Genomic DNA, 12,496 nt, shown 5'->3' with positions numbered 1-12,496 from the left:
CATTTAGGGAAATGGCGCCCAATCTGGCGACTCCGGAAGGAACTTCACTGTCTGCACACGTGATGATAAAGCGCTTTATTCACAAAATGCTGGAGTAACTCAGCAGGTCAGGCAGCATCTCGGGAGAGAAGGAATGATAAAGCGCGACTGATAGTTGCTTGCAACGATTTCTAGCTTTGAACCGTGAAGTCTGGGAAATGCTGCATGCATTTCCAAACCCCCATATTCTTTCAATTTACGAAGACACTATTCCACACTGACAAATTAGTCCATTGGAACGGTTAAAGTTGCCCTGTGGTGAAGGAGGTTGACATTAGAAAACAGATCGTTTTGAACTCACGCACCATCAAATACAAACACCGCTAGGGCAGGGAGAGCAAATGGAGACAGACTACATTTTCTGCAAATAAAAGTGACTCTTTGGCTCCTAACGCTACATCTCAATGAACCTTGATGCTAAATGAGAAATAAAGCCGAACTCACAAATTGTTTTGAGACATTGGGGGAGAAAAAGTGCGTCACAATCCTACGCCCATGCATGTTATGTGTACCAGGTGCAAATCAGTAAACAACTGAGACTGTTGCCTCAGTTCACAATGAAAATACTTCCACCGCCTCTCAGCACATTCACGGGCATCTTTTGAGGAGGCAGTGGGAAGGAACAGTATTGACCGCGCTGGGAATGGAGGCATCATTAAGCACTGCAAACAGCAAACGGTTGATTGAAACAGTACATGTATGAAGTTGTTTTTAATTAAATGTGGGAAAAGCTTTGAAAACAGGATACGTGGCTGCTGTTCAGCAGAACTCATTAGAGTAAGGTTCTAAAAACAGTAGCTTTACCTTCTTCCTGGTTTAAAACAAAACTCTTGCGCTAACATTAACTTTGATATTTCCAAAACACCTCGTCTCTAAATTCCTGACATACTTTACCATTGTTAACAATGTGCGATTCAAATCATTAACTGGATGAAAAATGAGGCAGTACGTGTAGGAAAAAAAACTGCAGACGCTGGTTTACATCGAAGATAGACACAAAATGCTGGAGTAACTCAGCGGGTCAGGCAGCACCTCGGGAAAGAACGAATGGGTGACGTTTCAGGTTGAGAACCTTCTTCAGTCTGAAGAAGGGTCTCGACCCAAAACGTCACCCATTCGTTCTCTCCCGAGATGCTGCCTGACCTGCTGAGTTACTCCAGCATTTTGTGAAAAATGCATTGGTCTCTAACAGGGATATTCAGTAAATAACATTAATGAACAGCAATTAAAACTGCACTGTAGGACATTCATATACAAGATTTTTTGTACAGTGTCTTCTCCCTCTCTGAAATTTTGGCTTTGTGCAGTTTGCCACAATGGGGAAAGACAACACAAGTTTGGGGTGGCACAGCGGTAGAGTTGCTGCCTTACAGTGCCAGAGACCCGGGTTCCATCTGTACGGAATTTGTACCTTCTCCCGATGACCGTGTGGGTTTTCTCCGGGTGCTCCAGTTTCCTCCCACACTCAAGGTTTGTAGGTTAATTAGCTTCAGTAAAATTGTGAATTGTGCCCGGTGTGTGTAGGATAGCATTAGTGTGTGGGGGGGAAATCACTGGTCGGTGCGGACTCGGTGGGCAGAAGGACACGTTTCCACGGTGTATTTCTAAACTACAAACTAAATAGCCATCCACTGGTAATTAGAGTACATGGGCCAAAAAAATATGAACAGGATTCTGTCTTTCCACACTCAAGCATATTTCATTTTTCAACATGATCGTGACTCATCTGCTCCAGACCTCACACCTCCCCTTCTGTGCCAGTTCCCCATGATTTTTAATTTCCTGATTTTTTTTAAAAAAGCACTTCCCCTTTAAAGATCTGGCAAACCAGAACCAACCGTATTCACACTCAACAGCCACCTACCTGTACAGGAATCTCCTATCTGTTTGGTCTATTTTGCTTTATTCTGTTAGCCTAAAAGTGAGTGCGGGGGGGGAGGGGGGTAATTATTGGCAGACTGCATGCCTCATCATTTCCAATATTCTCCTTCACCCACACAACCCTTCGCATTTAGATGTTATTTGTTGTTGTTGTTCGTCCTTCGGGTTCGAAGATGACTATGACTTCACTTTCAGTCTTATTAATTCGACTGCTGATTGGGATCGCCGGCTGGCCGAGGTTGAAGTCATGACTTGCGCTTGACTTGGATTTAAGTGAGGGGGAGTTGCACAGATCGTCGGCCTCACTCTCTCGTCCTGGCCTATCGGGTTCCAGCAGCAAGACGTAGTCGAGACGGCTGGGGACAGGTCAGGATGCAGTGGATGGACAGAAGTGTCCTACGTATCTCACTCTGCCCTGTTTGCGCTCCACGGCGCTTTGCTGGGATCGTCTTTCTGCCCGTTGAACCTTGTGGTGGTTTCCTCCGCGCAATCCGCCGAACCCAGGCTTCACGTGCTAGGCAGACAAGCCCCAAGCCGCTGGAACCAACAACTTGCCGACTGCATTTGTGGCATATTCGATTAGAAACAACATTAAGGAGCTGCAAATATCTTAATTGCCCCACTGAAAATCCACAGAAAGTGGACAAATCACAATACTGTGCTATATTTAAACAATTACAAACACCGTCAGTAATTTAAGCTTGCCAGACTATTAACGCAGTGAGAGAGATCCTGCCAAGTGAGTAATGAACGTCATCTTCTGCATTAAAATCCTGCTCTTCCTGCCTTGCAACATTAAGTCAAACAGCAGAAAAACAAGGATTAATGGTTAGAATGGAAACAAAATGCCTGCCCCAACATTAAAGATTAATACAACGTTAATTAAAACTCACAACCCAAGTGCAAATATGCAAGAACTCGTTGGAAGACTGCAAGACATCCTTGGGACAGACATTGCTGGAGTATCTCAGCGGTTCAGGCAGTATCTCTGAAGACAATAGATAAGCAACCTTTCGGCTCAAGATCCTTCTTCAGACTGATTGCAGTGGGGGAGGAGATAGAAATTGGAAGCGAGAAAAACAGGACAAATCAGGGCTGCCAAGAGATGACCTTCAGCAAGGAGGTTCCCTGATAGGGCACTCATTGGCTACATTATTGCAAACTATGGAACTGGGTAACTTTTAGTGGAGAAAGTGGGGGGGAAGAAAAGAGAGAGGGTTGGAGGTGGGGAGAAGATCAAGGGGAGGGGGAGGAAAGTGTTTGTACAAGCTGGGGGGGGGGGGGGGCTTAACAGCTGTGAACCAAGTCAGTTTGCTTTTCCTGTTGCTACTATGTGGAGAAAACCTGGTTGTTTCATCTTAATACCGAGACTGGACTTGGGCTACAACATGCTTCATATTTCAGTAATATTGCCACTGGATTAACAATCTTCTCCACAATGAAGAGAGACATTCAAAAGCAATCAGATACAACAATGAGGGTATTTATTCACAAAATGCTGGAGTAACTCAGCAGGTCAGGCAGCATCTCAGGAGAGAAGGAATGGGTGACGTTTCGGGTCGAGACCCTTCTTCAAACTGAAGAAGGGTCTCGACCCGAAACGTCACCCATTCCTTCTCTCCCGAGATGCTGCCTGACCTGCTGAGTTACTCCAGCATTTCGTGAGTAAATACCTTCGATTTGTACCAGCATCTGCAGTTATTTTCTTACACTTAGATACAAGAATGAGATTATTACTGGTGAAATGAGAAGTGCTCTTTTGGGACTTGGGGAAATTGGAAGAGAAGAGATTGTTGTGGACAGTTTCACATTGCTGTGTATGCCCTAGCTTGACACTAACAATCGCTGTGTATGCCTTAACACTAACAATCGCTGTGTATGCCCTGTGTATGCCTGTGTATGCTATTCACATCGCTGTGTATGCCCTAGCTTGACACTAACAATGACTGACAAGCATCTTCATCATCACTAATGCTCATGGTCTGTACGGACAACTGCAGCTGTTAAACACTCAATGTTCAACACTGTTCCCCAGAGTCCGAGTCACTCACCAGGACAATGCCTCTGACCTCAACACCCCTCCCCACCTCCCTTCCATTTCTAATACTATGTTAAGGGGAAGCATTGTAACAGTTCTAGCATTGTGGAGTTTGTATGTTAAAAGGCCTCTAAGTTGCCCCCAGCGTGTGGGGAGTGAATGCGAAAGAGGGATAACATAGAACTAGCGTGAACGGGAGATCAATGGTCAGCATGGATTCAGTGGGCTGAATGGCCTATTTCCATGATGTATCTTTTCAATCAATCCTACTTTATCAGCCCTTTACTCCCAAACATTCAGGGGAACAGCATCATCTTCATTTCACACGCCATCATGACTTGTGCAATGTAATCACACTCATTATTTGGTTGTGCAAGAAGGAACTGCAGATGCTGGTCTACACCAAAGATAGACAAAATGCTGGAGTAACAACGGGTCAGGCAGTATCTCTGGAGAAAAGGAATAGGTACCATTTCGGGTCAAAACCCTTCATCAGACTCGTGATGAAGGGTCTCGACTCAAAACATCACCTACTCCTTCTCTCCAGAGATGCTGCCTGTCCCGCTGAGTTACTCCAGCATTTTGTGTCCATCCTCATTATTTGGTTGGTTATTCATTCATGGGATTTGAGGAACAGACTTCCAGCATTCATTGCTCAATCCATTAAATCTTGATCAGCAGTTTGCGAGGCTATTTCAGGTTGGTTAAGGGCAATATTGCTTCGGGTTTGAAGTCATATATACCAAGAAAGGCAGGCCTCTGCCTTTTTAAAAAGGTCATTAGCAAGCAAGACATATTCTGTGTGTGCAAAGGCGATTTTAATGGCAATCTGCCGAGTTTCACTGTCACCATTACTGCTTTATTCTAAATATTGTATTTCCACCAGTGCTATACTGGGATTCAAACTCACATCTCTAGTTTAGCAATCCAGCCTCTGAAGTGCAGCATGTTACCAGATACATTGCTGCCGAACTCTATCCTGGGATTCACTAGAGTACCATCACAAAGACTGTTGCAGTTCAATAAGGCCAACCATCAACCTCCAATGGTTCAATGGTTCTTTTATTGTCACGTGTACCAAGGTACAGGGAAATACTTTTTTTTGCATGTAGATCAGTGAGGTTATTGCCATACATAAAGACAATCCCTGATGAAGTACCCCAGTTTCAGTTTAGTTTATTGTCACATCGACAATAGGTGCAGGAGTAGGCCATTCGGGCCTTCGAGCCAGCACCACCATTCAATGTGATCATGGCTGATCATTCTCAATCAGTACCCCGTTCCTGCCTTCTCCCCATACCCCCTGACTCCACTTTCCTTAAGAGCTCTATCTAGCTCTCTCTTGAATACATTCAAAGAACTTGCCTCCACTGCCTTCTGAGGCAGAGAATTCCACAGATTTACAACTCTCTGACTGAAATGTACATGTGAAAAGCTTTAGTTGCATGCTAACCAGTCAGTGGAAAGACTATACATGATTGCAATTGAGCCATTTACAGTGTATAGATACATAGACAATAGACAATAGGTGCAGTAGGAGGCCATTCGGCCCTTCGAGCCAGCACCACCATTCAATGTGATCATGGCTGATCATTCTCAATCAGTACCCCGTTCCTGCCTTCTCCCCATACCCCCTGACTCCGCTATCCTTAAGAGCTCTATCTAGCTCTCTCTTGAATGTATTCAGAGAATTGGCCTCCACTGCCTTCTGAGGCAGAGAATTCCACAGATTCACATGATAAGGGAATAATGCTTAGTGCAAGATAAAGCCAGTAAAGTCTGATCAAAGATAGTCTAAGGGTTACCAATAAGGTACTTAGCAGTTCAGGATTGCTCTCTAGTTGTTGGTAGGATAACAGCTGGGAAGAAACTGCCCCCGAATCTGGAGGTGCATGTTTTTACAGCATGCAAATAATTAGCCCACCGAGTCTATATACAATAGTCGCCAGACTTTGGCACCATTTTACACAGTCCAAGGCACAGCTGGCCATAAAGGCCCACGCAGTTAAACTTTGTACAGTTTAGTCTTCTCCATCTCTCTTCTGCTAAATACATTGCCCAAAAGCAAATGTAACTACTTCAGAATAAGACAGCCAAATTCCAACTTGCTGTATTACTTTATCCCAAGGCCAATCCAAACTATCTCCTTCAATACTGTGCATGTATTAACATATTCTAGGAATGGATTAAAACAAACCAAATTTCTCATCAACACCCATCATCTTGATGAGCACTTAAATGTCATCACCTCAAGAACCACGTTGGCAGCCATTTATTATTTGTTTAATATGCCAAACACTCAGAACTGCACAGCACAGGAACAGGCCCTTCATGCTGAACATACCAGCATCTGCAGTTATTTTCTTATACCACATGATGCCCCGTTATACTGATTGCCTCGCTAAACTAATTAGGACCAACTCAGAAAATAAAATTTCAACAGCAAAGAAAAGCATTCACTGAGCCTTCCTGTCTCACGGCAGAGCCACATGTGCCACACACCCACCAACATGTGTGTCAGACATGCAGGGAGACAAAACCATCAACAGGAAGACCCGAAAAGTATAAACGACCAAGATTTAAACGCCAAAATTGTCACAGGCCTTTGAATCGGAAATCAATCAATTCAGAAACTGCTCTATTTTAAAGTCATCAGAATCTTAAATACTATGATGGTAGAGAGAATCCAATATCCCCCTTGAATAACTTACTTGTGAAACACCCTTACAATCCAACCAGTTAATTTACTTGGAGCTCGATTACAACCTCAACGATGACTGCTAACAAAACCGGGACAGGCAGCATCCCTTCAGAGTTCAGTCAGTCTGAAGAAGGGTCTTGACACGAAACGACACCCATTCCTTCTCTCCAGAGATGCTGCCAGTCTCGCTGAGTTACTCCAGCATTCTGTGTCTATCTTCGGTGTAAACCAGCATCTGCAGTTCTTCCACATTGCTAACAAAACCTCCAGGCCTTGAATATCTCAAGCTAAGCTATTGCCTCTACTTCCTTTCAACCTTCACCCGTTATTTCCCCAACGGTGCTCTGCCACACATTTTATTTCACATGCAACACACTCTGCTGTCACCCTGAATCTGACGAAGTGCCTCTCTCGGCGGGGTCAACCCCCAGTCATGTCGGTGCGATCATGAACGTAGGAGGAAAGACTGCTCCCGTTTTAACTCGGGGATGAGGTGATTTCAATGACTGGGAGGAGCATGGCCGGGCTCGGCTCGGCTCTGCAGGAAACTGCCCGCTACACAACCAGCTGTTCATTTCAATTACACAAATAAAAAGCCAAATGAGCAGGTGGCCTGTTATAACGGTGCCTCTCCACCTACAACAAGGTGCTGGAAATGGTCGGGAGGAGAGGTTCTCCTTCTGTCGGTACCGGGATGTCGCCGGTATCCGAAATACCCCCCCCGAGTGAATGGGTCCCAATTTCTGAAGCGGACCTGCTGAGGCTGAGCGTTACAAGCCAGGGTGGATTTCCAACCCCCAGATTCCTCTCTCTTTACCTCCATCCACCCCGCTATTTCTCCCCTCCTCGCCCTTATTTGCTTTGGTTAATTTAATTTCCATTCCGTGCCAGAAGTCGACGCCCAGCGCCTTCCCTTGCTTGCATCCAGCCCACATCTTCCTCAAGTGAACAATAGCTAAGGCGCTGACCACCACCGCCAGCAGCAGCAGCCAGCGGTAACAGCCCGGGGGCGAGGTAGCTCCTAGTGCACAACAGAGCGGAGAACCCCTCCTGGGCTGCCCGCTAACTCTCCCCCTGGGTGCAAATAACCGCATGCATTTTCCAGCGGAATAGAGGAGGGCGGGTGATCAGCATGCCAGCCAACACTCACCGACTGCCGAGCCTCCACCGCCGCCGCCATGGTCGCTCCTTCACCGACTCCCTGCCGAATGTTGCAGCTGGATACATTCAGGGCGCTACCACCGCGCGGCCGCGGGGGTGCCAGCACTTCCAATCCTCCCAACGCCCTCTCTCAATCATCTCCTTCTCGCCAGTTATTCATTCCCGGTCTGCCCACTGTTAACAAATCATATTACCGTAACAAAGTGCCTCTTCACCCCCACCCTGCAGTCTTCCCCTGCAACAACATCTTCAGCATGTGTGGGCGGCACCCCTACTTTTCATTGTGCCCGGGTCCCATCCAGCACACTCGAGCGGAAACCTAAAGTACTGTATCATTTTTGTTTTCTGCTGTAATATTTTACACTGCACCGGTTCATAAACAATTGCTCCGTAACCAACAGACTTATGCAACTTGAATTTTCTAAATTATTTAATTACAGCAAATTGTTTATTTCACTACTCATTTAAACTCGAAAGACAGAACTGTACAAGTTAAAAATTAAACTCAAAGTATAGATATTTACACGAAGATTGCCCCCTCCAACATTCATTATCGTTGTATTTCATTTTGAGGGGGAAATTCAAAAGCCGGTGCCGATATCTGGGTATTTTATTGCCATGTTGGGTGAGTCAATTACAGCTAATTGCCTTGTTTCCCTTCCCACTTAAGTAGTGGTTGATAGTTGTAAGCACCAACAACGCAGCGACCTCCCACCATCATTTCAAAGGTGTAACCTTTAGCTTCCACCATGACGTAAATCCACGTTGTAAAAATATTGCACCTCCTACTGTAAGCAGTGTATAAGCCCCACGCACTCACACTCCGCTGTATACAGCGACGCGTGTGCTTGTTCCTATCGTTTTTCCTTTATTAAAACGGTATTTGCAATACCCCGTTCTTAATTTCCACGTGGTGCCATCAAAATAGACGCCGGGGGGGGGGGGGGGGGGGGGGGCGTTAGATGAACCCTAACCACAGCGAACATTAAAAGTGTGATTTTATTTTCTCATTAGCTGATGATAAGTGCATGCTTTTCTGATTGTTTTAAATACAGCATTCCCCTCGGGAAGGCATCAACACACGCAGCAATATTATTCCAAAAAGCAATTGGTACAACTGCCAATAGTTTGTGCCTTGTCAGAGCTCATTGATATTGAATTTCTCGAGGGAATTGGTTGCAAGTGAAATTTCCAGCACAGATCACCAGCTGGTGAGACTGTAGATGCTGGAATCTTGACCCAAAGGGTACCAAGCCGAAGCATCGTCTGAGCAGTCTGAAGAAGCATAGAAGCATAGAAAGATAGATTCAGGAGTAGGCCCTTCGAGCCAGCACCGCCATTCAATATGATCATGGCTGAATCTAGAATCTAGAATCAGTGCCCCTGCTTTTTCCTTGTATATCTTGATTATCTGAATGGTGTCAAGTTAGGAACAGGGGACGTACAATGAGATCTGGGTGTCCTAGTGCATCAGTCACTGAAAGGAAGCATGCAGGTACAGCAGGCAGTGAAGAAAGCCAATGGAATGTTGGCCTTCATAACAAGAGGAGTTGAGTATTGGAGCAAAGAGGTCCTTATGCAGTTGTACAGAGCCCTAGTGAGACCACACCTGGAGTACTGTGTGCAGTTTTGGTCTCCAAATTTGAGGAAAGATATTCTTGTTATTGAGGGCTAGGTTTACTAGGTTAATTCCCAGAATGGCGGGTCTATCATATGTTGAAAGACTGGAGTGACTAGGCTTGTATACACTGGAATTTAGAAGTATGAGAGGAGATCTTATCGAAACGTATAAGATTATTAAGGGGGTGGACACGTTAGAGGCAGGAAACATGTTCCCAATGTTGGGGGAGTCCAGAACAAGGGGCCACAGTTTAAGAATAAGGGGTAGGCCATTTAGAACTGAGATGAGGAAAAACTTTTTCAGTCAGAGAGTTGTGAATCTGTGGAATTCTCTGCCTCAGAAGGCAGTGGAGGCCAATTCTCTGAATGCATTCAAGAGAGAGCTGGATAGAGCTCTTAAGGATAGCGGAGTCAGGGGGTATGGGGAGAAGGCAGGAACGGGGTACTGATTGAGAATGATCAGCCATGATCACATTGAATGGCGGTGCTGGCTCGAAGGGCCGAATGGCCTCCTCCTGCACCTATTGTCTATTGTCTATTCCTTTAGCCCGAAGAGCTAAATCTAACTCTCTCTTGAAAAGAAGGGTCCCGACACGAAAAGTCGCCTATCCATGTCTCCAGAGGTGCTGCCTGACCCGCTGAGTTACTCCGGCACTTTGTGTCTTTTTTACCCCGAACCGAAAGATTATCTGTCAAGGGTCGATTCTGTGTGTTTCGCTGCACAGATGCTACCTGCCCTTCTATCTGGGAAGAATCTAGGACCAGAGGTCATAGCCTCAGAATTATATGACGTTCCTCTAGCAAGGAGATGAGGGGAGATTTCTTTAGTCAGAGGGCGGTGAATCTGTGGAAGTCTTTGCCACAGAAGGCTGTGGAGGCCGTCAATGGATATTTTTAAGGCAGAGATGGATTCTTGATTAGTAAGGGTGTCAGGGGTTATGGGGAGAAGGCAGGAAAATGGGGTTGAGAGGGAAAGGTAAATCAGCCATGATTGAATGGAGGGGTAGACTCGATGGGCCGAACGGCCTAATTCTGCTCCTATCACTTATGAACTTTGTTCCAGCAGTCTGTTAGTGAGTTGGAACCACAGCTTACTGCTCCTGTAGCTCAGGATGCTCACACACCCATCCCCCGATGGCCAAGTTGAATGAGGACAATGATACACTGAAAGAGCTTGATTTGCTTGTGCAGTGAGTCCAGGTAATGACACACCCTGACTAGATTTATTGTGTAGTATGAATAAAATATCGTTTTGGGGGGCGGGGTGGGGGGAGAGGGGGGAGAGAATAAATACCATCTATAATCAAATTGTGATAAAACATAAACAAAATCCAGAAGGCAATCAGCCCCTTGGAAAATTGGAGAATTCAATGTTCATACCACTGGGTTGTAAACTGCCCAAGTGGAATATGAGGTGCTGTTTCTCCAGTTTGTGTGCGGCCTCACTCTGGCAGTGGTGGAGGCCCAGGACAGAAAGGTCAGTGTGGGAATGGGAAGGGGAGTCAATTCCCAGTCAGAGCAGCTTAAAGAAGATGGAACTCGATTTGGAAAATATACATAAAATCACTCAATATGTTAACCACAGCACTTAAATGAAGGGCATCAAAAGTGTGTGTGTGACTGATAAAAAAAAAGACCAATTACTACAAGTGGAGCAGGAGAGGAAACTAGTCCTGCCATTCATAGGAATGAACATTTATACGTATGTTGGACTTCTGAAATTAGTATTAAGGGAGCTTGTTTGTACGTCAAGGTGTCTGTACCTTGGGTGATTGTCACTCAGAGATGGGCTGTATAGGGTGACACCTAGTCGTGCGCTGCCTCCTTGCTCCAGCAGCTAGATTTAACCCTGACCTCAGGTCGGTGCTGTCTGCGTGGAGTTTGCACATTCTCCATGCAACGGCGTGGGTTTCCTCCAGTTTGATCTCATTTCCTCCTTCATCCCAAAGATGCGCATGTCGGTAGGTTAATTGGCCACTGTAAATTTCCCCTACTCTGTAGATCAGTGGCAGAAAGAGGAGATAGTTGAATGGAATGTGGAGAGAATAGCATGGGTTCAGAAGGATGAGAGTAAGCATGGGTGCTTGATGACAATGTTTCAGTGGGTCGAAGGGCCTTTTCCACCCTGTCTTCTTCTATGACTGAGTTGGCCTTTACGTTCCTACAGTCTGCATTGTTATTGTATGTGACGATGCTAATCCTGGCAGCACTTCATACTTACCCTTGCCCTATCTTGCTCAAAAACCTACCAATCTCAGATTTATGATTAAAAACTGATCTAACACTAATTACTATTGTGGAAGAAATGTCCAATCTCACCCAACTTTCCAGGCTGACCAAGTTGCCTACCTGAGCACCCATTTGCCTGCATTTGCCCCATATGCTTCTAAACCTTGATGTCTTCACCTATCCATGTTCTCAAGAGATGCTGCCTGACCCGTTGAGTTACACCGGCACTTTGTGTCCTTCTAAATCTTTTCTGTCCATGTTCCTTTCCAAATATCTTTTACATGTTGCAATTGTTCTACAATCAATTACGTCATCCGTGGCTTGTTAATAATGCTTATACCTCTGGAACAGTGATTCCACATTTGAAGTCCCACCCCAGAAACCAATATATAAAAATCTAGGCTGGCAATTCAATGCCGCAGCAAGGGAGTACTGAACCATTGAAGATGCCATCCTTTGAATGAGACACTCAGCTCAGACCCAACCTGTTCTTGCAGGTGGATGGAAATAGTGCTCGGAAATCTCCTCCAGATGTCCTTCCTTCCCTGTCAGCAACGTAGACAAGGTGGATTACCTGGTCCTTAGTTGTGAGAACTTGCCTAGTGCCAAGCAAGTGAAGTCAACAATGACTGCACGTGCACTGTGATTCACTGGGGTATCAATTACTCTATAAGTTTGAGAAGCAAATGTGAAAGGTGCAACAAACATTGGTGAATGTTATATAAGAAAATAACTGCAGATGCTGGTACAAATCGAAGATAGTTATTCACAAAATGCTGGAGTAACTCAGCAGGTCAGGCAGCATCTCAGGAGAGAAGGAATGGGTG

The 12,496-nt window shown here is 45.4% G+C and overlaps 1 protein-coding gene across 2 annotated transcripts in view; it reads right to left on the bottom strand.

Annotated features, from left to right (window-relative positions):
• LOC144600509 (septin-6) overlaps positions 1 to 7,967 on the bottom strand; it is a 79,105-nt gene extending 71,138 nt beyond the window's left edge. The window contains exon 1 of one of the 2 annotated variants that reach the window (XM_078412165.1): positions 7,810 to 7,967. In XM_078412165.1, the coding sequence (XP_078268291.1) occupies positions 7,810 to 7,839 (30 nt within the window). In that variant the 5' untranslated portion in view covers positions 7,840 to 7,967. The remainder of the gene's footprint in view (positions 1 to 7,809) is intronic. The other variant, XM_078412166.1, reaches the window with a different exon arrangement.
• Positions 7,968 to 12,496: the final 4,529 nt, after the last annotated feature.

This window comes from Rhinoraja longicauda, chromosome 15 (assembly GCF_053455715.1).
Source record: "Rhinoraja longicauda isolate Sanriku21f chromosome 15, sRhiLon1.1, whole genome shotgun sequence".
In the NCBI taxonomy this organism is placed as follows: Eukaryota; Metazoa; Chordata; class Chondrichthyes; order Rajiformes; family Arhynchobatidae; genus Rhinoraja; species Rhinoraja longicauda.
The sequence above is the reverse complement of the archived record's forward strand: the minus strand, read 5'-3'. Positions and strand labels throughout refer to the sequence as shown.